Below are 27,852 nucleotides of genomic sequence, written 5' to 3'. Positions count from 1 at the left end.
ATGTTTCTTTAAACATGGGGTCGGCAGCTAGTGCTTTTATGAAAAAGGGACACACCTCAGGATTATGAAAGTTAAGCTCCAGGTGGACAAATTTATCCCCTGATGGATTGGGAGCCTGTCTTTATCCTTGAACCCTGGTCTGCTCTGCAACCTTGACCTCCCAAGACTCTTCCAGGGACTGAGGGTCATCGCTGCCACTCTCACCCCTCTCAGCCTGATCCCGCGCCCAGGGATAGCCACCAGGGGCGCCAGAGCGCGCGCAGACGCCGGACCCGCCTCGCCGCCAATCAGATTACAGCACCCCGAGCCGCGCCGGCCTTGGGCCCGCACCTGGCAGCCAATCACAGATCGCAGCGGGCGCGCGTGGAGAGGCGGCGGCGTCGGCGGCGCCTGGGGCCTGAGGAGGCGTCGTCCCCTCCGGCTTTGCCTGGGGAGCGCCTTGGGGCGGTGCAGCTCAGGATCTGGTGCGGACCGCGGGGAGGACGGTAAGGACGGGGGCGTGGTGCGGCGTGGCCGTAGTGTTCCCAGAGGAGAGATGGGAGGGATTCCGCGGCCGCAGTCCCGCGGGCCACACGGCTCCTGGTCTGGTTCTGCCCGAGCGGCCTGTGCCTGTTGCTGCGCACTCCGAAGTGTGTCGGGTAAGGGGTTCTTGGCGGGTCCTGAGACTCCCTTCACGCACACCCCCTTCCCCGGTCTCAGCAGGCGCCTTTCGGGCAACATCTCCTCCCCCACCCTAGGCTGGCCGTCCCCATCCCCCAAGCCTGGGCCCAGCCTGGGCCTCCTGGAGGAGGGGCCTGCCCAGGCTCTTAATACCTTCCCCTCCCCCGGCCCACTGGGGTCTCTTGTGGAACTTAAGGCATTTAAACGTCCCCAGCCAGCCTCCTCCTCCCTGTTCGGGACGTCTGTTGGCCCAGAGCCTTTAAGGCGATTTAAGCGTTTGTAAATTCATTTATTGCTCCCTCTCCCCTACCTCAGGGCCTTGTTAATTTTTCTCGTTTGCAGTATCTCTGCCTGGGCTCTATTTCAGACTCTTACACCCTGATGAAGTCCTCCTGACAGCCAGGCCCCGGGGTGGTTTCCAGGCTTTGGAACTGGGCAGTTGGCAGGCATAGTGTTTTCTTTACTGAGGGAGGGTAGATAGGAGGAACAGGTGTGGGGGAAGGGACTCCAGTTCTCTTCTGGTTAAGTGAGACGCTTGATGAACATGCAGATGGCAATAACAGGTAGGCAGTGGGATATAAAACATTCCTGTAACGTGTAAGTAACCCTAATCCTCCTCTATGGTTGCCTCAAGGATGTGACCTTCTCCTGCCTGGAAAATCTTAAGTTCTTAGAAGTTTCACTGCACACCTGAGGTAAGATGAGAGGTCTTTATAAGGACCAAGACTGTATCATTTTTCTTCAGTTTTTTCTTATTTTCTCCCGTGTTAAAATACTAGTATTTAGACAGTGTTTCCTGAAGTGTGTATGACCTGAATATGTCTGATAAATTCAAGCCAATCACTGATTTAGGTAATTCTGGACCTCTCTATATTGCTTCCTTAAAAACAGGGAGGGTGGCATTCTTTTTTTTTTTTTTTAATTTTTTTTTAAGATTTTATTTATTTATTTGACAGAGAGAGATCACAAGTAGATGGAGAGGCAGGCAGAGAGAGAGAGAGAGGGAAACAGGCTCCCTGCTGAGCAGAGAGCCCGATGTGGGACTCGATCCCAGGACCCTGAGATCATGACCTGAGGCGAAGGCAGCGGCTTAACCCACTGAGCCACCCAGGCGCCCGGGAGGGTGGCATTCTTTCACCTGCTCTCTAAAGAACATGAGAGGACCATACATTTTAAGCTGTGTAAAACTGACTTCTTTTACAATGGCAGTAGTAGGCTAAAATGGGCAGATACACATACCTAAGATTTAAGCTCATGTATTAAAGTATTAAAGTGGTTCATTCAGGGTAAATGTGTGTTGGTTAAAAATGCTCACATAGGGTTAGTTGTTCATTTCTACAACCTTTTAAGAGCTTTATTTCATGAAGTAATTGAATGTGATTGGGTAGGGGAAGCCGTATAAATTCATTTCATGCCAGGAGGCAAAACAATAAGTAAGTTATATGCCCAATAACTTGTGTATATAGCATGGTAAGACCCATTATATAGTTAGTTATCTATTGCTGTGTAACACATTGTCTCAAACGTAATGACCTAAGAAATGTTTATTTCACTGTCATATTCTAGCTGGCTGATTCTGGCTCAGGGTAGCTTATGAGTTTATAGTGAAGCTTTTGACAGGATTGGCAGTTACTGAAGACTTGGGTTTTATTGGATGAAGTGTCTGAGCTTGCTCACTTGACCGTTAGCACAGTCCTCAGTTCTTCACTCTGTGGCCCTCTCCATGGGGCTGCTCCTGTCACGGTAGCTGGCTTCCCTCAGAGCGAGTGATTAAAGAGAGAGCTTGGTCTCAGGATGAAGTGCAGAGTCTTTTTCAGAAGTTACATACCATTACTTCTGTATTTGCTTCATCAGATAGGCTAACCCTGTGATATTGTGGGAGAGGACTACACAAGAGTGTGAATACCAGGAGGCAAGATTCATTTGGGGCCATGTTGGAGGCTAGCAACCATACCCGTTAATCCACCATTCCAACTCTTCTCCATATTGTTCTGTTTTTATGAGTGAATTATTTGGCTCCAGGCTAAGGGCAAAGCCTCCCCTGGTATATTAAATCCAAATAGCTTTTGTTTATTCAGGAATGTTGTTCCAGCAAGTCTCCTTTTCGTCCTGGATTAAGTTTTCAGTTTCTCTGGATCATTCTAATCAGCAAACAGACTGATTGTAATGTTACCTTTCATTAAAAAGCCATCTTTTAATTGCACATCCCCCTTCTGCTTATTTTATTTCATGTCTGCTTCTCATTAGAGGAAAATTTCTTCAGAGTTGTCCATGTTTGCTTCCTCAAGTTCTCCCGTTCTCCTTTAAATCCACTCTTGTCAAGAACTCCAGTGAATTTCACAGTACTTAATGAAATGGTCAATTGTTATTTATTTTTTTTTTTAAGATTTTATTTATTTATTTGAGTTACAGTGAGAGAGATCACAGGAGAGAGAGAAGGAGAATCCCCTCTGAGCAGGGAGCCTGTTGCAGGACTCGATCCCAGGACCTCAAGATAATGACCTGAGCCGAAGGCAGATGCTTAACCGACTGAGCCACCCAGGCATCCTGAATTGTTAGTTATTAATTTATGTGATCTATTGCAGTATTTATCAGAGTCATTAATTTCCTCTTCCCTGAAAATAATTTTTCATTTGGATTACAACGTGCTTTTTCTCTCTTCTTTTACTCTCCTACCCCTGACCCCAGCTGGTTCTAAGTAACTCTTCCTTCTTTCTATCCTTTTCTGGTTTCTTCTCATGTTTCTGACCTCTGACCAATGCAATGCCCCAGGACTTGGATATCAAACCTCTTTCCCTAGATGACCTCAGGCAGTCTTGTGTTTTAAATAACATTACATGCCAAAGACTCCAAAATTTGTGTACTTAACCCAGGTCTTTCCCTGAGTTCTGGTTTCATGTTTACTTGCTCAGCATCACCCGTTCTATGTGTCATCCTCTTCCTCACATCCCAATTCCTATCTATTAACAAATCTTGTGGACCTTCAAGGTTTTAATATAGAATTTGACCCCCGGGGCGCCTGGGTGGCTCAGTGGGTTAAAGCCTCTGCCTTTAGCTCAGGTCATGGTCTCAGGGTCCTGGGATCGAGCCCCACATCAGGCTCTCTGCTCAGCGGGAAGCCTGCTTACTCCTCTCTCCCTGCCTGCCTCTTTGACTACTTGTAATCTCTGTCTATCAAATAAGTAAATAAAATCTTAAAAAAAAAAAAAGACTTTGACCCCTTCTCATCATCCCAGTCTTGTATTAGTATAATCTTTTATTATAAAATCATTATTAATGAAATTATTATGAATAAGTTATTAATAATTTTAGTAATTATAATACTCTAAACTTGCCTTCCTGCTTCCAGTTATTATTCTAAAGTTTTCTTTCTTCTCATAGTAGCCAGAGTGGTCCTTTTGACATGAAAGATCATGTAACCCCTCACTCAGAATTCCCAGTGAACTATCATACCCAGAGTAAAACCAAAGAACTTAGAATGGACTACATTAATGTACTACAGCAAACTCATTCTTTGATTCTTCTCCAGTTTCTCTCCCTGTCCACTGGTTTGTCTACATTAACCTCTTGACCAGTCCTTAACTTTGGTAAGTCTCAGAGCCTTTGTATTTGTTCTTCCTTCAGCTGGAGAATTTTTCCCCCGATCTCTATAACCATGCCATACAAATATCAGCCTGCCTCCATACTACCTGGCCATTGCCTCCTTTATTTTCTCTATAGCATTTATGACCATTTGAAATTATATATATATGTATACACACATATAATAATATAAAATATTTTATATGATTTATATTACATTAGTACATATTTGAAATATGTGCTATGTGATACTATAATATTGCATGCAGTAACATTATGGTGTATATTTTATTTTTTTTTTATTTTTTATTTTTTTATTTTTTTTTTTTTTTAAAGATTGGTGTATATTTTTTTAATGTATTTTTCAGTTACCTCTATTGCAGTGTCAGCTCCCTGAAGAAGGGGTCTTTGTTTCAATCACTACTGTATCTCTGGTACCTAGATCAGTACCTGGCATATGGTAAACTCACCAGATACTTCCTAATACTCAAATTCCTTATAAACATTATCTTGATACTTCTCCCTCCCTTTTTCTTTGTTAGGGGTTAGGGTTAGGAGACTGTCAGAACTATACAGTTCCTTATCATTATGCTCCTGTGTCATTTATTTGTTTCTCAGTCTTTTTTGGACAGGGATATGTTCTAATTTTACTAATTTAGTATGTTTTATAGTTGTAGTTCATCCAAAATAGTGAACATCAGAACATTACCAACATTATATGTCTGACCACCCATAGAACTTCTTATGATGATCTTTCCATAGAGTAACAATTTTTCCCTAATTTCTTAAAAGAAAGAAAGATAGAGAGAAAGAAAGAAAAGGAAGAAAGAAAGAGAAGGAGAGAGATTCCCCTCTTTTCCTTTTTTTGCACTCAGGAGTTTTAACACAGCATTATTATGTTAGGGTCAATTTGATATGAAAACAAAAAAAAAAGTTACTTTCAGCTTTTGATTTCATAACACTTAAAAAAATTGGGTACCACTGAAATAATAAAATAAAAATTTAAAAAATTGGTACAAGTTATTTTAAGCTGTCCTTTGTAAGTTCCTTATACTTGTCAACCACAAGAATTCTTAGGTGCATTCCTTATTCATTCCTTTAAATGTATAAATTGGTCATTTGAGTAACACTGAATAGTAGAGATCTGAGAGTTCAGCTTAAGCATTAATATTGTATATTTTTGAAAAGAAAATATGGTTGCTTTGTGAAAGTCTTACTAGGATTTTTTTCTTTGGGAGCTTTCCAGTAGCAGGGAGATATTTGTTACCTAGAGATTCATGACAGGGAACATCTAGCATGCATAGCCTATGCTCTCACCAGTTTCACAACTTCAAGATTCCTTACAAGTATGTTGACTCATTTACCACCAAAATCATTTTTTTAATGGCGGAAGAAGAGAGAAAATAAGCACACTCCCTGCTTCGTGGAGACCAACATGGGGCTTGATCTCACAACCCTGAGATCATAACCTGAGTTGAAATCAAGGTTCAGATGCTTAACTGACTGAGCCACCCGGATGCCCTGAAATCAAGGTATTATTAAGAGTGAAAAGTGATACTGTTAAAAAATACACAGGGGCAACAGGTCAAACTGGATTGTCCTGGTCAAATCAGGATTTTTAGCAGTCCTAATAAAAATTAAGTTGATGTTTCAACCTAGTATCAGAGTAATGTCCACTCTACAAAAAGATACCCATCCATCCCTAGGAACATATGTCTCCCACTACAAATTCTACAAATTTGTAAATTGACTACATGATACTAGTTTAACTCTCTTTGTGGGCTGGATTAGTTTGCATTGTTACTGTAATTCTAATTACCTAACTCTTGTTACGTGAATGCAGTCTAGGGGCTTTGAAGATTTAGTTATCAGTTGTTAGGATGGTGGGGGAGGGGGAGGTCACACCAGCCTATCACTAGGCATTTTTTTCTTTAATTGAGATATAATTCACATACTATACAATTCACTCTGTAGAATGCAGAATTGAATGATTTTTAGTATACTTCACAAAATTGTACAGTTTTTACCACTATCTAATTCTGGAACATTTCATCAACCCTGAAACCTTGTATTAGCTTCCTGTGGCTACTATAACAAATTACCACAGTCTTGGTGGATTAAAACAACAAAAATTTATTCCCTCTCAATTCTGGAGGCCAAAAGTTAGAAATCATCACCTGACCTAAATCAGGGTGTTGGTAGGGCCACCCTATCCCAGAGAATCTAAGGGAGAATCCATTGCTTGCCTCTTCCGGTGTGCATTCTTTGGCTGAGTCCATATTATTCCAGTCTTGTTACAATGCTTTCTCCTACTGTATGCGTGAAATCTGCCTTTCATACTGAGGATACTTATGATGGTATTTAGGGCACATTTGTATAATCCAGGATAATCTTCCCATCTCAAGATTCTTAATCACATCTGCAAAGACCCCTTTCCCAAAAAAAGATAACGTAGATATGTTTCAGGGATCAGGATCTAATATTTTTTGAGGTCATTATTCAACCTACTACATTTCCTCACTCTTTCCCCCACTCCAGCCCATGGCAACCACTAATTTATTTCTGTCTCTGTGCATTTGCCCAGTGTAGACATTTTATATGGGAGGAATCATACAATATGTGTTGCTTTATTCGCTTAGCATCTTTTCAGGGTTCATCCATGTCATACATGTATAGCAGTACTGTTATTTTTTTTCATAGCTGAATACATTCCATTTTATGGCTATACTACAGTTCATCCATTTATCAGTTAATGGACCTTTGGATAGTTTGCACTTTGTTGCAATTATGAATAGTGCTGCTATGAACATTGTTGAGCAAATTTTTGTATGGATTTATGTTTTCAACTCTTTGAGATATATACCTAGGAGAGAAATTGCTGGTTCATATACTGCTGTATTTAATTTTTGAGATGCTGCCAAACTGTTTTCCTAAGTGGCTGACCATTTTAAAGCAGTTGCACTAACAATATATGAGGATTCTAATTTCTCCATATTCTCTGTAACACTTTTTACTGTTTCTGTTTTTGATTAGAGTCAAGCCAGTAGATGTGAAGTGGTATCTCATTCTGATTTTGATTTACATTTTCCTAATAATTGTGTTGAGCAGCATTTCTTGTGCTTATTGTATTGCATTATTTGTATATCTTCTTTGAAGAGTTGTCTATTCAAATTTTTTATTATAAAAAGCAGATAACGTAAATTTTACCATCTTAATCATTTAAGTGCTAAATATATTAACATTGTTTTAAAACAGATCTCTAGAACTTCTCATTCTGTAAAATTGAAACTCCGTATCCATCTCATTAAACAACAAAGTCCCTTTTCCCTCTCTCCCTAGACCTGGGTATCCACCATTCTACTTTTTGTTTCTTTACTGTTGCTTTGACTACTTTAGATACTTCAGATAAATGGAATTAATATAGTATTTGTTTTCTTTTGTGACTGGCTTTTTAAAATTTAGCTAACGTGTCCTCAGAGGTTCATCAGTGTTGTAGTGTGTGGCAGGACTTCCTTCTTATAGCTGGATAATATCCCGTTGTATGTATATACACATTTTTTTAAATTCTTTCATTAGTTAGTGAACATTTGGACTGCATCTACCTTTTAGTTATCAGAACAGTACTGCTGTGAACATGGGTGTACAAATATTTCTTCATAATCCTGTTTTCGTTTCTTTTGGATATATATCCAGAAGTAGGATTGCTGGATCATATAATAGTTTGATTTATAATATTTTGGGGAACCTCTGTTGCTTTGCTCTGGTGCTTTGCACCATTTTACATTCCAACCACAGCACATAAGAATTTTAATTTCTTCACATTCTTACCAGCAGTTGTTATTTTCTGGTGTAATTATTTGTTTTTATATATTTTGATAGTAGCCATCCTTAGGGGTGTGAGTGATACATCATTGTAGTTTTGATTCACAGTTTTCTCATTACTATCATGTTGAACATCTTTTCGTATACTTAGACATTTGTATATCATTTTTATTTTTTATTTATTTATTTATTTTTAAAGATTTTATTTATTTATTTGACAGAGAGAGAGATCACAAGTAGGCAGAGAGTCAGGCAGAGAGAGAGGGGGAAGCAGGCTCTCTGCTCAGCAGGTATGCTGAGGCAGATGCGGGGCTCCATCCCAGGACCCTGAGATCATGACAGATGAAGGCAGTGGCTTAATCCACTGAGCCACCCAGGTGCCCCTGTATATCATTTTTAGAGAAATTTCTGTTTAATTCCCTTGCCCATTTTTTAAAAGTTTTTATTTAAGTAGTCTCTCCACACAATGTGGGGCTCGAACTCGCATCTGTGAGATAGTCACATGCTCTTCAGTCTGAGCCAGTCAGGCACCCCTTTGCCCAGTTTTAAATAGAGTTGTCTTTTTATTCTTCTGATATAAGAGGTCTTTATGTATTGTGGATACAAGTCCCTTATTACATATATGATTTAAAAATATTTTTTCCCATTACGTGGCTTGTCCGTTTACTTTCCTGATGGTATCCTTTGAAGGACAAAAGTTTTTAATTTGATGAAATCCTGTTTTAATTAAATGTTATTAAATTCTATTAATTAACATATAGTGTATTAATTTCAGTGGTAGAGTTCATTGATTCATCAGTCTTCTATAACACCCAGTGCTCATTACATCCCGTGCCCTCCTTAATGTCCATCACCCAGTTATTCCATCCCCCTACTCCCCTCCCTTCCAGCATCCCTTTGTTTCCTGTGATTAAGAGTCTCTTACGGGGGCGCCTAGGTGGCTCAGTGGGTTAAAGCCTCTCCCTTTGGCTCAGGTCATGATCCCAGGGTCCTGGGATCGAGTCCCATACCGGACTCTCTGTTCAGCGGGGCGCCTGCTTCCTCCTCTCTCTCTGCCTGCTTCTCTGCCTGCTTGTGATCTCTGTCTGTCAAATAAATAAATAAAAATCTTTTAAAAAAATTATAAAAAAAAAAAAGAGTCTCTTATGGTTTGTCTTCCTCTTTGATTTAGTTTTGTTTTATTTCCCTGCCCCCATGCTCTTCTGTTGTTTCTTAAATTCCACATATGAGTGAAATCATGATAATTGTCATTGATTGGCATTTTGATTAACATAAATACCCTCTAGTTCTATCCAGGTCATTGCAAATGTCAAGATTTCATTTTTGATGGCTTAGTAATATTCCACACCGCATCTTCTTTATCCATTCATCTGTTGATGATATCTGGGCTCTTTCCATAGTTTTTCTATTGTGGAGATTGCTGCTATAAATATTGGGGTGCAGATGCCCCTTTAGATCACCAGATTTGGATCTTTGGGATAAATCCCTAGTAATGCAATTGCTGAATCATAGGGTAGCTCTATTTTCAACCTTTTGAGGAAACTCCATACTTTTTTCTAGAGTTGCTGTACCAGCCTGCATTCAACTAACAGTGTAAGGGCGTTCCCTTTGCTGAAATCCTGTTCATTTTTCTTTTGTCATTATTCCTCTTGGTATGTTGTCTCAAAAACCTTTATTTCTGTTTTTAAAAAAAAAAAAGATTTACAGTTAGCTCTTACATTTAGTTCTACAATCTATTTTGAGGTTTTTTGTTTTTGTTTTTTTTTTTTTAAATATGCTGTGAGCAGGAGTCCAACCTCAGTTTTTTGATGTGGATGTTCAGTTGTTCCAACATTTGTTGAAAAGACATACCTGCTTCCCACTTAATTATTTTGCTATTCTTGCTGAAAACCAATCGGCCATTAGTGTATGGGTTTATTTTTCGACTCTGAATTGTATTCTATTGATCTGTGGTTCTGTCTTTACGAAAGTACCACACTTGATTACTCTAGCTTTGCAGTAAGTTTTGAAATCAGTGTGACATTTTCATTTCTTCTTTTTCAAGATTGTTTTGGCTCTTCTGAGTCTCTTGCATTTCCCTATGAATTTTAATTTGTGAAAAAGCCAGCTGGGATTTTGATAAATTAGTATCAGGAATCTTGTCATCTTAATAATACTAAATCTTATCCATAAACATGGAATGTATATATTTACTTAGGTCTTTTTTAATTGCTTCAGCAATGTATTCAGTATAATTCAGTGTTTTCAGTATGAAAGTCTTGCATTTTTTTCTGGAAATTTATTCCTAAGTATTTCATCCTTTTTAATGCTAGTGTACATAGAATTGCTTATTTCATTTTTGGAGTGTTTATTGCTAGTGTATAGAAATGTAATTGATTTTTTTTAAGATTTTATTTATTTATTTGACAGAGATCACAAGTAGGCAGAGAGGCAGGCAGAGAGAGAGGAGGAAGCAGGCTCCCTGCCGAGCAGAGGGCCTGATGCAGGTCTCGATCCCAGGACTCCGGGATCATGACCTGAGCTGAAGGAAGAGGCTTTAACCCACTGAGCCACCCAGGCACCCCTAATTGGTGTTTTATACTGATCTTATATTGTTTATTATAATAAACAATTATTATATATAAACAAATATAATTCCTCAGGATTTTCTGTATACAAAATCATGTCCTCTCCAATATAGTTTTACTTCTTTTTTTCCCAGTCTGAATGCTATTTTACTTTTTTTTTTTTTTTTTTTTTTAATTTGCATGATTACCCAGTTAAACCACCTTCAGGATAATGTTGAATCAGAAGGGTAGAAGTAGACATCCTTGTCTTATTCCTGATCTTAGAGGAGATGCTTTCAGTCTTTTTGCCATGAATTGTAATGCTAGCTATGGGTCTTTTACAGATATCCCTTGTCAGAGAAAGTTTCCTTCTTCCAATTACTGAGTGTGGTTTTTATCCCCCCACCCCAAAATGGTGTTCAGTTTTGTCCACTACTTTTTTTGTGGACAGATGTGGGTTTTTTGGTCCTTCATTCTATTGAAATGGTATAATGTTGATTGATTTTCATATAATGAACCAACTTTACATTTCTTACATAAATCTCACTTGGTCATAGTGTATAGCCCTTCTTATAGGTTTTTAAGATTTTTTTTTAAAGATTTTTATTTTTTTATTATTTATTTGATGGAGAGATCACCAGTAGGCAGAGAGGCAGGCAGGGAGAGAGGGAAGCAGGCTCCCTGCCGAGCAGAGAGCCCGATGTCGGGCTCGATTCCAGAAGCCTGAGATCATGACCTGAGCTGAAGGCAGAGGCTCAACCCACTGAGCCACCCAGGCGCCCCTCTTATAGGTTTTTAAATTGTGTTTCCTAGTATTTTGTTAAGGATTTTTGCCCTTATTCATAAAAGATATTGGTTTCTGGGGTTTTTTTTGTGTGTTTTTGTTAGTTTTGTGTGTGATAGGTTTGTTTAATTTTGATATAAATAGTACTGGTCTCATAGAATGAGCTGGAAAGTTGTCTCTCCTCATCTGATTTTTAGAGAGTTACTGAAAGTTTAGTGCTAATTCTTCTTCAATTGTTTTGATAAAATTTACAAGGATAGTCATCTGATCTTCGATTTCTCTTTTGGGAATTATTTTTTAATTTTTTAATTTTTATTAACATATAATGTATTAATTTCCCCAGGGGTACAAGTCTGTGAATCTTCAGGCTTACACATTTCATAGCACTCACCGTATCACACACCCTCCCCAATGTCCATAACCCAGCCACCCTCTCCATACCCTCCCTCCCCCCAGCAACCCTCAGTTTGTTTTGTGATATAAAGAGTCTCTTATGATTTTTCTCCCTCCCAATCCCATCTTGTTTCATTTTTTCCTTCCCTACCCCTCAAGCCCCCCACCCTGTCTCTCAGTTTCCTCATATCAGGGAGATCATATGATAATTGTCTTTCTCTGATTGACATACTTCACTCAGCATAATACCCTCTAGTTTCATCCACGTCATTGCAAATGGCAAGATTTCATTTTTTGGATGGCTGCATAGTATTCCATTGTATATGTATGTATGTGTGTGTGTGTGTGTGTGTGTATACTTCATTATCCATTCATCTGTTGATGGACATCTAGGTTCTTTGTATAGTTTGGCTATTGTGGACATTGCTGCTATGAACATTCAGGTGCATGTGCCCCTTCAGATCACTACATTTGTATCGTTAGGGTATATACCCAGTAGTGCAATTGCTGGGTTGTAGGATAGCTCTATTTTCAACTTTTTGAGGAACCTCCATGCTGTTTTCCAGAGTGGCAGTGGTTCAACCTGCATCCCACCAGGAACGTAGGTGGGTTCTCCTTTCTATGCATCCTCACCGACATCTGTCATTTCCTGACTTGTTAATTTTAGCCATTCTGACTGGTGTGAGGTGGTATCTCACTGTGGTTTTGATTTGTATTTCCCTGATGCCGAATTATGTGGAGCACTTCTTCATGTGTCTGTTGGCCACCTGGAAGTCTTCTTTGCAGAAATGTCTGTTCATGTCCTCTGCCCATTTCTTGATTGGATTATTTGTTCTTTGGGTGTTGAGTTTGCTAAATTCTTTATAGATTTTGGACACTAGCCCTTTATCTGATATGTCATTTGCAAATATCTTCTATTCTGTCAGTTATCTTTTGGTTTTGTTGACTGTTTCCTTTGCTGTGCAAAAGCTTTTGATCTTGATGAAGTCCCAATAGTTCATTTTTGCCCTTGCTTCCTTTGCCTTTGGCAATGTTTCTAGGAAGAAGTTGCTGTGGCTGAGGTCGAAGAGGTTGCTTCCTGTGGTCTCCTCAAGGACTTTAATGGATTCCTGTCTCACACTGAGGTCTTTCATCCATTTTGAGTCTATTTTTGTGTGTGGTCTAAGGAAATGGTCTAGTTTCATTCTTTTGCATATGGCTGTCCAATTTGTTGACACCATTTGTTGAAGATACTGTCTTTTTTCCATTGGACATTCCTTCCTGTTTGCCGAAGATTAGTTGACCATAGAGTTGAGGGTCTATTTTTGGGCTCTCTATTCTGTTCCATTGATCTATGTGTCTGTTTTTGTGCCAGTACCATACTGTTTTAATGATTACAGCTTTTTAATAGAAGTTGAAGTCTAGAATTGTGATGCCACCAACTTTGGCTTTCTTTTTCAACATTCTGCTGGCTATTTGGAGTCTTTTCTGGTTCCATATAAATTTAGGGTTATTTGTTCCATTTCTTTGAAAAAAAAATGATGGTATTTTGATAGGGATTGCATGAAATGTGTAGATTGCTTTAGATAACATAGACATTTCATAATATTTGTTCTTCCAGTCCATGAGCATGGAACATTTTTCCATTTCTTTGTGTCTTCCTCAATTTCTTTTGTGAGTAATTCACAGTTTTCTTTCTTTCTTTCTTTCTTTTTTTTTTTTAAGATTTTATTTATTTATTTCAGAGACAGAGACCACAAGTAGGCAGAGAGGCAGGCAGAGAGAGGAGCAAGTGAAGTAGGCTCTCTGCTAAGCAGAGAGCCCTATGTGGGGCTCAGTCCCAGGACCATGGGATCATGACCTGAGCTGAAGGCAGAGGCTTTAACCCGCTGAACCACCCAGGTGCTCCATTCATAGTTTTCTGAGTACAGATTTTTTGCCTCTTTGGTTAGATTTATTCCTAGGTATCTTACGGTTTTGGATGCAATTGTAAATGGGATTGACTCCTTAATTTCTCTTTCTTCTGTCTTGTTGTTGGTGTATAGACATGCAACTTATTTCTCTGCATTGGTTTTATATCCTGACACTTTACTGAATTCCTGTATGAGTTTTAGCAGTTTTGGAGTGGAGTCTTTTGGATTTTCCACATAAAGTATCATCTGCAAAGAGTGAGAGTTTGACTTCTTCTTTGCTGATTTAGATGCCTTGTATTTCTTTATGTTGTCTGATTGTTGAGTCTAGGAATTCTAGTACTATGTTGAATAGCAGGAGTGATATTGGATAGCCTTGACATGTTCCTGACCTTGGGGTAAAGCTCTCAGTTTTTCCCGAGTGTGAATGATATTTGCTGTGGGTTTTTAATAGATGGCTTTTATGATTTTGAGGTATGTACCCTCTATCCCTACACTTTGAAGAGGTTTTTTTTTTTTTAAGATTTTATTTATTTATTTGAAAGACAGAGATTACAGGTAGTCAGAGAGGCAGGCAGGGAGAGAGGAGGAAGTAGGCTCCCCACTGAGCAGAGAGCCCGATGCAGGGCTTGATCCCAGGACCCTGAGACCATGACCTGAGCCGAAGGCAGAGGCTCTAACCCACTGAGCCACCCAGGCGCCCCCTATACTTTGAAGAGTTTTGATCAAGAAAGGATGCTGTACTTTGTCAAATGCTTTTCAGCATCTATTGAGATTACCAGATAGTTCTTGTTCTTTCATTTATTAATGTACTTTGTCACATTGATTGATTTGCAGATGTTGAACCAACCTTGCAGCCGAGGAATAAATCCCAGTTAGTCATGGTGAATAATGTACTTTTTATGTACTCTTGGATCCTAATGGCTAGGATTTTGGTGGGAATTTTCACATCTGTGTTCATCGAGGATATTGGTCTGTAATTCTCCTTTTGATGGCGTCTTTGTCTGTTTTTGGGATCAGGGTAATGCTGGCCTCATAAGATGAGTTTGGAAGTTTTCCTTCCATTTCTATTTTTTGGAACAGTTTCAGGAGAATAGGTATTAATTCTTCTTTAAATGTTTGGTAGAATTCCCCTGGGAAGCCGTTTGGCCCTGGTTTCTTGTTTGTTGGGAGATTTTTTATGACTGTTCAATCTCCTTACTGGTTATGGGTCTGTTCAGGTTTTCTATTTCTTCCTATTCAGTTTTGGTAGTTCATACATCTCTAGGACATTTCTTCCAGATTGTCAAATTTGCTGGCATATAGTTGCTCATAATATGTTCTTATAATTGTTTGTATTTCTTTGGTGTTGGTTGTGATCTGTCCTCTTTCATTCATGATTTTATTTATTTGGGTCCTTTCTCTTTTCTTTTTGATAAGTCTGGCCAGGGGTTTATCAGTCTTATTAATTCTTTCAAAGAATCGGCTCCTAGTTTTGTTGATTTGTTCTACTGTTCTTTTGGTTTCTATTTCATTGATTTCTGCTCTGATCTTTATGATTTCTCTTCTTCCGCTGGGTTTAGGCTTTCTTTGCTGTTCTTTCTCCAGCTCCTTTAGGTGTTCAGTTAGGTTGTGTTTTTGAAACCTTTCTTGTTTCTTGAGAAAGGCTTGTATCCCTGTATACTTTCCTTTCAGGACTGCCTTTGTTGTGTCCCACAGTTATTCAACAGTTGTGTTTTCATTTTCACTTGTTTCCATGAATTTTTTCAATTCTTCTTTAATTTCCTGGTTGACCCATTCATTCTTTAGAAGGATGCTCTTTAGCCTCCATGTATTTGGGTTCTTTCCAAGTTTCCTCTTGTGATTGAGTTTTGCTTCAGAACATTTGGTCTGAAATATGCAGGGAATGACCCCTCTCTTTTGGTACCAGTTGAGACCTGATTTGTGACCCAAGATGTGATGTATTCTGGAGAATGTTCCATGTGCACTAGAGAAGAACGTATATTCTGTTGCTTTGGGATGGAATGTCCTGAATATATCTGTGGTGTCCATCTGGTCCAATGTGTCATTTAAGGCCTTTATTTTCTTAGTGATCTTTTGCTTGGATTATGTGTCCATTTCAGTGAGGGGGGATGTTAAAGTCCCCTACTATTATTGTATTATTGTTGATGTGTTTCTTTGATTTTATTATTAATTTGTTTATATAGTTGGCTGCTCCCATGTTAGGGGCATAGATATAGAAAATTGTTAGATCTTCCTGTTGAATAGACCCTTTGAGTATGGTATAGAGTCCTTCCTCATCTCTTATTATAGTCTTTGGCTTAAAATCTAAACTATCTGATGTAAGGATTGCCACCCCAGCTTTCTTTTGATGTCCATTAGAATGGTAAATTGTTTTCCACCCCCTCACTTTAAATCTGGAGGTGTCTTTGGGTCTGAAATGAGTTTCTTATAGAACGTATATTGATGGGTCTTGTTTTTGTTTTAAATCCATTCTCATACCCTGTGTTTTTTGATTGGGGCACTTAGCCCATTTACATTCATGGTAACTACTGAAAAATATGAATTTAGTGCCATTGTATTGCCTGTAAGGTGACTGTTAACTGTATGTTGTCTCTGTACCTTCCTGGTCTACTACTATTAGGCTCTCTCTTTTCTTAGAGGACCCCTCTCAATATTTCCTGTAGGGCTGGTTTGGTGTTTGCAAATTCTTTTAATTTTTGTTTGTCCTGGAAGCTTTTTATCTCTTCTTCTATTTTCAATGGTAGCCTAGCTGGATATAGTATTCTTTCTTTTTTGAAAGATTTTATTTATTTATTTGACAGACAGAGATCACAAGTAGGCAGAGAGGCAAGCAGAGAGAGAGGAGGAAGGAGACTTCCCGCCGAGCAGAGAGCCCGATGCGGAGCTCCATCCCAGGACCTTGGGATCATGACCTGAGCCAAAGGCAGAGGCTTTAACCCATTGAGCCACCCACTCACCCTATGGATATAGTATTCTTGGCTGCATGTTTTTCTCATTTAGTGCTCTGAATATATCATGCCAGTTCTTTCTGGCCTAACAGGTCTCTGTGGATAAATCTGCTGCCAATCTAATATTCCTACCATTGTATGTTACTTCTTGTCCCTAGCTGCTTTCAGGATTTTCTCTTTGTCCCTAAGACTTGTAGGTTTTACTAATATATGACAGCGTGTCGACCTATTTTTATTGATTTTGAGGGGGGTTCTCTGTGCCTGAACCCCTGAATTTTCATGCTCATTCCCTTTGTCATATTAGGGAAATTCTCTACTATAATTCGATCCAATATACCTTCTGCCCCTCTCTTTCTTTTTCTGGAATCCCAACTATTCTAGTGTTGTTTCCTCTTATGGTTTTACTTATCTCTCGAATTCTCCCCTTGTGGTCCAGTAGTTGTTTGTCTTTCTTTTGCTCAGTTTCTTTATTCTCTGTCATTTAGTGTTCTACATCACTAATTCTCTCTTCTGCTTCATTTATCCTAGCAGTAAGAGCTTCCGTTTTTTATTGCACCTCATTAATAGCTTTTTAAAATTTCAATTTGGTTAGACTTTAGTTCTTTTATTTCTTTAGAAAGGGATTGTATTTCTTCAGAAAGGGTTTCTCTAATCTCTTCCCTGCCTTTTTCAAACCTAGCTAGCACCTTGAAAATCGTCATTCTGAACTCTAGTTCTGACATATTACCAATGTCCTTATTGATTAGGTCCTTAGCCGTTGGTACTGCATCTTGTTCTTTTTTTTTTGTGGTAAGTTTCTCCACCTTGTCATTTTATCCAGATAAGAATATATGAACGAGAGAATAATACACTAAAAGGGTGGCAAAGACCCTAGAAAAATGTATGCTAACCAAATCAGAAGAGACCCAAAACTGGGGGGAGAAGAAAGGGGGAAAAAGAAAAAAAAATACATATATATATATACATATACATATATATATATGTATTTTTATATATATACATATATATATGTATATAAATATATATATATGATCTCAGACTGGTAAAAAGAACAGAGCCACCCACTTGGGTCTATTCTGGTCTCTTAGAAGAAACTACCTCCCAAAATTTTAAAGAAAGAAAAACATATATATATATACACAAAAATAATAGTAAACACGATGAAGGGATGGAATATGACTGTAAAGATGAAAATTTTTAAAAAAAATTATAAAAAAGGAATGATAAGATAAGTTGGTTGGAAAAAGGGAAAAAAAAAAAAGAATGTGCTCAGGCTGGAGACTAGAACAAAGCCATGCGCTAGATTTAGCATTTATTTTGATCTGTTGGAAGAAATTGTATCCCAAAATTTTAATGAAAATAAAAAAACCTATATGTATACAAAAAATATGGTTAAATATAATGAAGGGATAAAATATGACTATAACAATGAAGGCTAAGTGGGGGTGGAGCCCTCGCAGGGACAGTGTGGTCTCAGGTATGTATAATTGACATAAAACGTTAGTTTCAGGTATATAGTATGATTTGGTGTTTGTTTAAATTGTGAAATGCCCACAATAAGAATAGTCAACATCTGTCACCATACATAATTTTTTTTTTTGTCTTGAGATAAGAACTTTTAAGATCTACTCTCCTAGCAACTTTCAAATATACACTGCAGTATTATTAACGAGAGTCATCATGTTGTGCATTACGTCTCCATGACATTTATTTTATAACTGGAAGTTTGTACCTTTTGATCCCCTTTATCCATTTTACCCTTCTACCTTGCCTCTGGCAATCACCAGTCTGTTCTCTTTTATCTATGAGCTTATTTTTATTTATGATTCCACATATCAGTGAGATCATATAATATTTGTCTTTCTGTGTTTGACTTATTTCACTTAACATAATGCTCTCAGGTCCATCATGTCGCAGATAGAATGATTTCATATTTTTTATGGCTGAATGATATTCCATTATTTGTATATTCCAGATTTTCTTTATCCACCAATCAGTGGACACTTAGGTTATTTTGATATCTTGGCTACTGTAAATAATGCAGCAGTGAACATGGAGGCGCCTTTATTCCCTTTATGGTTGAATAATATTCCACTGTTTGTATATATCACAGTTTGTTTACTTATCCATTGATGGATATTTGTATTATTTTTACCATTAAGTTCTTGTGAATCATGTTACTCTAAACATGTATGTACATTACATGTAGTTGTCTGAGTACCTGTTTTCAGTTCTATCGGGCAATACTTATAAGTGGACTCTTGGGTCATAATGATAATTCAGTGTTTAAGTTTTTGAGGAACTGCCATAGTGTTTTCCACAGAAATCCTCTGATTTTCCTCTGATTTTTAATCCTCTGATTAAGCCTTTGGTTAATTTCTGGGATGAAAAAGCTCGATTTTGACTATTTCTGCTGTTGTTCTCTTTGGTTTTATGAAGGAGGGAATATTTGTAGTTTCTTATTTTACCATTCCCTATGACCTTACCTTGTTGGCGTTTAAAAAATTAACATTGTCCTTTTTTCCTTTTTTTTTTTTTTCCAGTCATCTTTTTTGTGGTTCTCTGCAGCCCCTGTTTAAATCATTCACCATTCACCTGATCCTTCCACCTTTCTAAATCCTCAGTCTTAGAGAAAGAACTTGCTTCTGAACTAACAGGCCACTTTTAGGTTGAATTGCCATCCTGCTCATCTCTACTTTGTGAATTCTTCTACGATCCTGCTCTTGGGAGCAAAGGACAAGAGAAAATGGTTGAAAGTGACTGACAATAGTCCTCGGATTATAGGATTCTCATATTTGCTGTAATAGTACACTCTAGTGGCTCCCTGACTTAAAGAAAATTGTGTGTTCCTCAGGTTTGAACGTTTCCTGCTTCTTCCCTCAGCCCACTTTTCTTTGTTAAATTTATTTCTAACTCCTAGATAATCATTTTCCTTTCACAAATATTTAAGACTTGTGTGCTATGACTACTCTAGGAATTTGGGAGAAATCAATGAACAAAACAGACAAAAACAAACAAAACAAGCTAAAAAATGAAACAGTACTTCTCCAGTGGAAAGAACTGAAAGTCCAGTGGAGAAAGAAAGGTCTATAACATTATATGTGTATACACACACACACACACACACACACACACACATATAATACATATATAATATAATTGTGTAATTATAATGTAAATATAATACATTTTTCGGTGATACAGAAGGTGATGTTATGAAATTAGGAAGAATCTAATAGAGCAGGGTCATAGGATCGAATGTTGGGTGGGTAGGAATGTTGTAATTTTAGATTGGATGATCAGGGCAAGTCTTACGGTAAAGGTAAGTTCAGATATGGCGTTAAAGGAGATAGAAGTGTTAGCCATGGAGACATCTGGGAGAAAATAATTTCATGCAGAGCCTAAAGGGAACAACAGGGAAGACACTGTGGCTGGATTGCAGGGAATGAGTTTTAGAATAATGGAAAAAGAAGTCAGAGAGGTAGAAAAAATGAAAATGGCAATGAGGTTCTATAAATTGCTTTTCCTTAGTCCAGTCTACAGAAATAATCCTGTCTTTTGAAAGAACAACCTTGGTTTAATAGTTTTTCCCATTTCAGACTCCCAGGCTAGATTAGACCCCATTTTTATATTCCTCTACCATCTTGAGCTTATTTATGAACAAATATTTATTAAAAATTTATGAAAACATTTTGTTTTTCTTAATTGTCCTAAGGTGAATATAAATGTTTAATGTAGTTTTAAGGATCCTGTGAAGCTCTCATTTCTCCCAAGGATGTGTTTAATAGGCATTAAATCCTAAGGTAGCAAATGTGTGGGGTTAATGGAAGAGAAGGGAAGGAGAGTAGTGGGAAAGAGACATGAGTGCTATGGATGGGGAAGGAGTGAAGGGATAGGGATAAGAATTTTCAGGAGTGGTATAGGGGGTGAAAAGAGTCAGAGTCAAGGGAAGACTGTGAGGATAGATATCAAAGGAGTCCGGTTAGCCTGCTTTCAGGAAGCTACTCAAGAAAGACTGATGCCTGAATAAAAGCTGGTGTGTAGCTATAAAAAAGCCCCATGAAGGGGTTAGGGGAATAGGAGAAGAATAAATGAAACAAGATGGGATCGGGAGGGAGACAAACCATAAGTAACTCTTAATCTCACAAAACCAACTGAGGGTTGCTGGGGGGAGGGGGGTTGAGAGTGGGGGATGGGGTTATGGACACTGGGGAGGGTATATGCTATGGTGAGTGCTGTGAAGTGTGTAAACCTGGTGATTCACAGACCTGTACCCCTGGGGATAAAAATACATTATATGTTTATTAAAAAAAAAAAAAAGCCCTATGAAGAAGGCTGTTGTTTAAATGCATAGGAATAACCTGGGAGATGAACTATCATCCCCTGCCATCTTAGCTATCTTTGGCATGAAATCTCATTAACTCCTTCCACAGCCCTTGGCAGTTTCATTGATAGGGGATATGAAGTGGTATTGAAGATTAACTCCTTAGATCTACTAAGTCTTTGACATGTTTCCAACCTCATGACCCCAGGTATCTTGAGGTTCTGGTAAATTGTAGAAAATAAAGGTACCAAAAGAGAAGTGATAAGAAAATTCCCATGATCCGGGGCACCTGGGTGGCTCAGAGCGTTAAGCTTCTGCCTTTGGCTCAAGTCATGATCTCAGGGTCCTGGGATCCAGCCTCACATCGACCTAAAGTTAATTGGTATGGTCAACAGCTATAAAATTCTACTAAGGGGTTCCTGGGTGGCTTAGTTGGTTAAGCAGCTGCCTTCTGCTCAGGTCATGATCCCAGGGTTCTGGGATCCAGCCCCACATCGGCCTCCTTGCTCAGCATCGAGTCTGCTTCTCCCCTACCTGCCACTTCTCCTGCTTGTGCCTTTTTACCCACCAAGATCAGGTGGGTAAAAAGTCCTACAATGTTCCTGGAGCCCAGTTTATTTTTATTCTTTTTTAACAACAGAATTTGTTCCCATAGTTTTGGAGGCTGGAAAATTCAAGATCAAGGTGCTAGCTGATTTGCCTTGCTTCCTTCAGACCTGTAGACTGCCACATTCTCACTGTGTCTTCACATAGTAGGTGGGAGACAGAGAAGAAGCAAGCTCTCTGATATCTCTTTTTGGTACTAATCTCATCATGAGGGTTCCACTCTCATGAATTTATCTAAATCTAACTAGGTGGGAACCCAAAGTTTCCCAAAGTTTCATCTCCAGATACTATCATACTGGGAGTTAGGGCTTCAACATACGTATTTTGAAGGGACACAATTTGGTCCATAGCATAACTTAAAATGTATTCTTTAAAATTGGGGGAGTCATTTAACGTGTAGGAATAGTGGAATGATATAATTACAGAGGTGTTTTAAGATTCATCTAGTGAAAAAAAATATCTAGTGGTGGTATGCAGTTGGTGATAATTTGAAGGATAGAGATGAGATAATTTGAAGCCTAGTACAGATGTACAAACATGAAGTAACAGGTGGACTCAAACCTAGAAATTGGAGAGAGGAGCTTTAATAGGAATGGAAATGTAAGGTAGTTAGAATGACTAATGCTCTAAAAAGTTATTTAGAACCACTAATAAGTTTCTGTGAATAATTTGATAGAGGTTGGGGGAGGTTTGAACAGTTTTTATAAAATACGAGGAGATTAAAATTGAGTCCAATATGACTCTGATCCTTTGAGACTAAGAACTTAATAGCACCATCACCAGAAATTTAGATTTTCATTAAGTCAGAATAGTGGGAAGAACACAGAACTAGAATTCAGGAATCATGAATTTTAGTGTAAACTCTGTCTCCAGACCTTACATGTAACTTTAGGTGAATCATAAATTTTTCTAGGCTTTAAAAGTCTATCCTCAGATAATTCTGATAGTCATATTAATTGTCAAATTAGATTTTATTCTATTTTTTATTTAAATTTTTTACTTTTTAACTCCCACATTTTAAATTTTATTCTGATTTTTATGATATCAGGGATAATATTTATCATTTCTTTTTTAAAAAATATTTTGTTTATTTATTTAACAGAGATCACAAGTAGGCAGAGAGGTGGGCAGAGAGAAAAAGGGGGGACCAGGCTCCCTGCTGAGCAGGGAGCCCAATGTGTGGCTCAATCCTGGACCCTGAGATCATGACCTGAGTCTAAGGCAGAGGCTTAACCCACTGAGCTGTCCAGGTGCCCCAGAATATTAATAATGTCAATTTAGAATTATTTCTTGAGAGGGGTATTAGAGCATCATGTAGAATTACCTAGAAGACAGTTACTAGAAATGTGGAAGTTGATACTCAGGAGATTAGATTAGGGTAGAAGTTCTCCCATAGAACATTTTTTGATGGCACATGTAGGGGAATTCTTCTAGCATCTCCTAAGTAGAGGTCAGGGATACTGCTACAAATCCTAAATGCACCCAGCACCACCCCCCTAGAACAAAGAATTATCTGGTCCAGACATGTCTGTGGTGCTTATGGTGGGAAACAGTGGACTAGGTGACATCATCCTGGAGTTAGATGATGAAGTTGTATATAGACAGATGGAACCAATTTCTGTGACTCTTAAAGAACAGTGTTTTCAGATATGCCTTGTATGTTTTCTTGCATTACATATCTCCTAATTATGTACTTGATCTTAGTTTTAAGAAGGTTGTCAATCACTCTTCATGGCACACTAGACTGTAAACTTCATGCATTCACCACTTTCTACTTAGTGCTTGGTAGTATCATACCATTGTTGGCCAAGCAAATTATAATTGTGAAACAAGTGATGAAAATAAGAAATAGCTTTTCTTATTTTTTTTTTTTTAAGATTTTGTTTATTTGACAGAGAGAGATCACAAGCAGTCAGAAAGGCAGACAGAGAGAGGAAGGGAAGCAGGCTCGCTACTGAGCAGAGAACCCGATATGGGGCTGGATCCCAGGACTCTGAGATCATGACCTGAGCTGAAGGCAGAGGCTTTAACCCACTAAGCTACCCAGGGGCCCCAACTTTTCTTATTTTCAAAAAATTTCTTTTTTGACTTACTTTGAAGTTGGTATACCTCTCAGGATTAAATATCTATGTGTTCCCAAATTATATGCTGATATGCTAATTAAACGAATTTGCGGTACATGGCACGTATTTGATGCCACTTTAATTTTTATAGATGGGGTTTGAAGGGTCTATATGGGGTTACAATGAATTCTGATGTTAGGTGTTCAGAAACTGGTGAGTTATGATCCATAATTTAAAGTACCTACATCTTGCTAGCCTAAAACAAATGTTTTTCAAACCTTTAGTAGTGAGCCATTGATGAGTCATAATTGATTAGAGTAAGTATCCATGTAGTGAAGCAATTGTTATTTATATGTTTATATAGTGAGATTTCATATTATATGTTGTTGTTTTTAGTATGGTTGTGATAAAAATGTTTTAAAAAGCTAGAGGCTTTTAATCCTTCATAGACCTACAGAATATCTGATATGGACAAGGTTCTAAGTAAATCATAGAAAATACAGAATTAAAGGAGTACAGTCTATTCTACAAATACATATTCTTATTAATGAAAGTTACTGTTAATTCATACTATTAACAGATTCTTTATTTGTTGAGCTCCCATATTGTGCCAGGCACTCTTTGTGCTAGGGATACAGCAGTCAACAAAAGATAATCTCTGTCCTTTGAAGTTTACTTTTACTGGATAGACAGTAGAAAATAATCAAGTAGATAAAGTTTATAATGTGTTAGGTGGTGATAAGGACTTGAAGGTTGAGGGGAAGGGAAGAGAGATTGGCAATGTGAATTAGCAGTTGTTTGGAGTATTTGAGAACTTCTTTGAGAATACTTGCAACAGAAGTCTGAAGATGGTGAGGATTCACCTCTGCAGGTATCTGGATGGTGAGCATTCATATTAGAAGGACAGCAAATACAGGGCTCTAAGCCAGTAAAGTGATTAATGTGTTCAAGGAATTGTAAGACAGTTTGGTTAGAATGAAGTGGATGGGGGAGGAGCAGGACATGCTGCAAGGCAGTATGTAGGCTTGGCAGCATGGTCTAACAGGACTGAAGATATTAGAAGCACTTGGCCTTTTACTGAGTGAATGAGAAAGCCATTGGAGGGTTTTGAGCTGAGCAGTGATATGTGATTTGACAGAATTACTTTGCCTGCCATGTGGAAATGAGACAGGGGTGGGCTGAGGGAGGCAGTTCTGTTGGATTTAAGTGGGAAAGTCAGGATTAGAAGGAGAAATTTAGGAGACAGTGGACTATAATGAAGGCCTTGAGTTGGTGTGAGATTATCAAGAGAGTTTGTTCTCAATTTGCTAGGCATGTGCTAAGCACTTGACATTGAAGTATGCTGTTTGTTGACAGTTGTTAGGTACTCTTACTCTGTTCTTTGAATTTGACTCTTCTTTTCTATATTAATATTTATGAAATTATGAATCAATTGAGATATGTACATTTACTATAAAATTTTCTTTAATTCAGCTACAAAATAAGGTACTGTTGAATTCTTGGTGGTTTTTGAAAAAGAACTGTTACCTTAAGTCTAAGAAGTAAGAGGTTTCGCCTTTAAGATAAAACACATTTAGAAGTTTTGAACTTGCCAAAGAAGATGCAGCTGGTTTGTGGCTGACTTAGAATTCCAGCTTAATCTTCTCTGACCCCAAAGCCCATGTGTCTAAACACTGAACAATGGTGCCTTTGTAAAATAATATATCCTTTACATATGATTTCACCTAGTGATTAGTCAATAGTTTTTTCCTCTTTTTTTTTAATAGAAGAAATTGTAATCAGCTTAAGGCAAAGGCATGATTCTAGAGTTGCACAGACTTATAATAGTAGGCTTTAAGCTGTCATTTATCCTCTGTGAATTCTAGTAGTCTTATAAAAGTTTTGCACAGAATTAAATAAGATAATGCATTTTTCTGTACTTACTGATGTGTAGTGTGTTTGTACTTAGGTGGCAGTTTATATAAAGAAAGCACTGGGACTGTGGCCACACCTTCAAGAATAAAAAAAAAAAATAGAAAATGGAACAGCCATGTATGTTATGTGAGGAAGAGCAAGAGCCAGACCCACAGCAGAACACAGAAGAAACCAAAAAAGTAGATGATGAAGATGCTGAGCTCATCTTTGTTGGGGTGGAACATGTAAATGACGACGCTGAGCTGATATTTGTTGGGGTGACTTCAAATTCAAAGCCAGTTGTTTCAAACATTTTGAACAGAGTCACCCCAGGTTCATGTTCAAGGAGAAAAAAGTATGGTCACCTCAGAAAAGGTACTACTCACAAATTACCGCCTATAAGCCATGTGACCTCTGTATCAGAAGCAGTCACTGCCTTGCCAGTTTCTGAATCTGAATCAAGATCAACAGATAGTCCCATTATTATTGAGCCTTTGTCTAAACCTGATTTTAAAAATAATTCACAAATTGTGCCTAATAGCTGTTTGGAGTTATGTTCTCCTTTGATTACATTCACAAATTCATTACAGCATCCAGTAGGAGAAGCACTTTCTGTAGGAGATATGAATAAAAGTCCTTGCATATCAAAGCAACTTTCCACTGCTGAAGTAAATGATATAAATCCCAAAAGGCCTAAACTCAGCGATGGAATCATAGAGGGACATGCTTCAGCTTTGTCCCCTTCAGGTAACTTTCATACAGTGACTTCACAGCAAAGCACAGACTCAAACAGTGTTCATACCTCATTAAACCATGTTCAGAATGGACATGACTTAGAATGGAGCCATGGAGCCATGGTTCAGAATGGAGCACCTTTTGCAACACCTTTTCCAAAGGACTGTGTCCATTTTAAGCCTATAAATCCTGTAAAGGAAAATAGACCGGCAAAAACAGACTTGAGTCTAGTGAGTCAAAACCAGGTTGTTGATCCCAAGAAAGGAAGTCTGGTCATATTACTTCATGACTTTTATTATGGGCAACATAAAGGAGATGGTCAGCCAGAACAGAAGACTCACACAACCTTTAAATGCCTCAGCTGCTTGAAAATTCTAAAAAATGTCAAGTTTATGAATCACATGAAGCACCATCTGGAACTTGAGAAGCAGAGGGGTGACAGCTGGGAAAGCCACACCACCTGCCAGCACTGCCACCGACAGTTTCCCACTCCCTTCGAGCTGCAATGTCACATTGAAAGTGTACACACTACCCAGGAGCCTTCGGCTGTCTGTAAAATTTGTGAATTGTCATTCAAAACAGATCAGGTTCTCTTACAGCACATGAAGGACAATCATAAGCCTGGCGAAATGCCCTATGTGTGCCAGGTTTGCAATTACAGATCATCAGCCTTTGGTGATGTGGAAACACATTTCAGAAAATGCCATGAAAACACTAAGAATTTGCTCTGTCCATTCTGTCTCAAAATTTTCAAAACTGCAACACCGTACATGTGTCATTATAGGGGACACTGGGAAAAGAGTGTTCACCAGTGTTCCAAATGCCGGCTACAGTTTTTAACTTTCAAGGAGAAAATGGAGCACAAGACCCAGTGTCATCAAATGTTTAAAAAGCCTAAGCAACTAGAGGGACTGCCCCCTGAAACAAAGGTTGTTATTCAGGTGTCACTGGGACCTCTTCAACCAGGATCTGTGGAAGTAGCATCTGTTACTGTGAGCACATCTGATTCTGAACCATCAGCCCCCAAGTTTAAAAGTAGAATTTCAAAAAAACCTCGTTAATTCTAGTTTCAGTAAACCTAAAGCAGGTATTTCAATTAAAGTAAAAAAAAAAACAAAAAAAAAAACGCCATAAAATAAGAAAAAAAATACAAACCATACATTATTTAGTAACATCAAAAATAGTGAAACCAATGAGTCATTGATGAGTTTTTTTTTAAATTCATGAAATACAGTATTGTCTGATCTGAATTTTGAGATGTTATTTAAAAATTTGTTACCTGGTTTTCATGTATTGTATCTGGCTTAACACATAGAAGATGTTTTGTGTACGTGTGTGTGTGAGAGAAGAAAGTGGATACCTATTTATTATTTTGATATTTCCTGTTACTTGTAAGTTTGAAAATCTCTAATTTCTGTATATAGAACCTATAGAGTTTTTTCTTAAGTACTTAATTTCATCTTCAACTTTTTCCATGCCTTGAAGATTTCAATATTAACTCTAGTCAGACTTGAATGACTTTGTTACATCATGGTCCCATTTGCTGCTTAGCTCCCAGAAGTGTCTGTCTTGAGCTGATCTAAAGTAATCTGACTCTGAGACCC

General features: G+C 38.2%; 1 protein-coding gene across 3 annotated transcripts; it reads left to right on the top strand.

Moving 5' to 3' along the window:
* Positions 1 to 375: 375 nt before the first annotated feature.
* On the top strand, positions 376 to 27,362 carry LOC116882690 (zinc finger protein 280B-like). Of its 3 annotated transcripts, none has more exons than XM_032883229.1 (3): positions 376 to 485; positions 1,295 to 1,355; positions 25,569 to 27,362. In XM_032883229.1, exon 3 carries the CDS (start codon positions 25,639 to 25,641, stop codon positions 27,307 to 27,309), a length of 1,671 nt encoding a protein of 556 aa, XP_032739120.1. In that variant the 5' UTR covers positions 376 to 485; positions 1,295 to 1,355; positions 25,569 to 25,638; the 3' UTR covers positions 27,310 to 27,362. The 3 variants fall into 3 exon arrangements, with proteins under 3 accessions (XP_032739120.1, XP_032739122.1, XP_032739121.1); XM_032883230.1 differs by lacking the exon at positions 376 to 485 and adding an exon at positions 554 to 638; XM_032883231.1 differs by lacking the exon at positions 1,295 to 1,355.
* Positions 27,363 to 27,852: the final 490 nt, after the last annotated feature.

This window comes from Lontra canadensis, unplaced genomic scaffold, assembly GCF_010015895.1.
Source record: "Lontra canadensis isolate GAN:19392208 unplaced genomic scaffold, GSC_riverotter_1.0 scaffold87, whole genome shotgun sequence".
NCBI classification, from domain to species: domain Eukaryota; kingdom Metazoa; phylum Chordata; class Mammalia; order Carnivora; family Mustelidae; genus Lontra; species Lontra canadensis.
The sequence above is the reverse complement of the archived record's forward strand: the minus strand, read 5'-3'. Positions and strand labels throughout refer to the sequence as shown.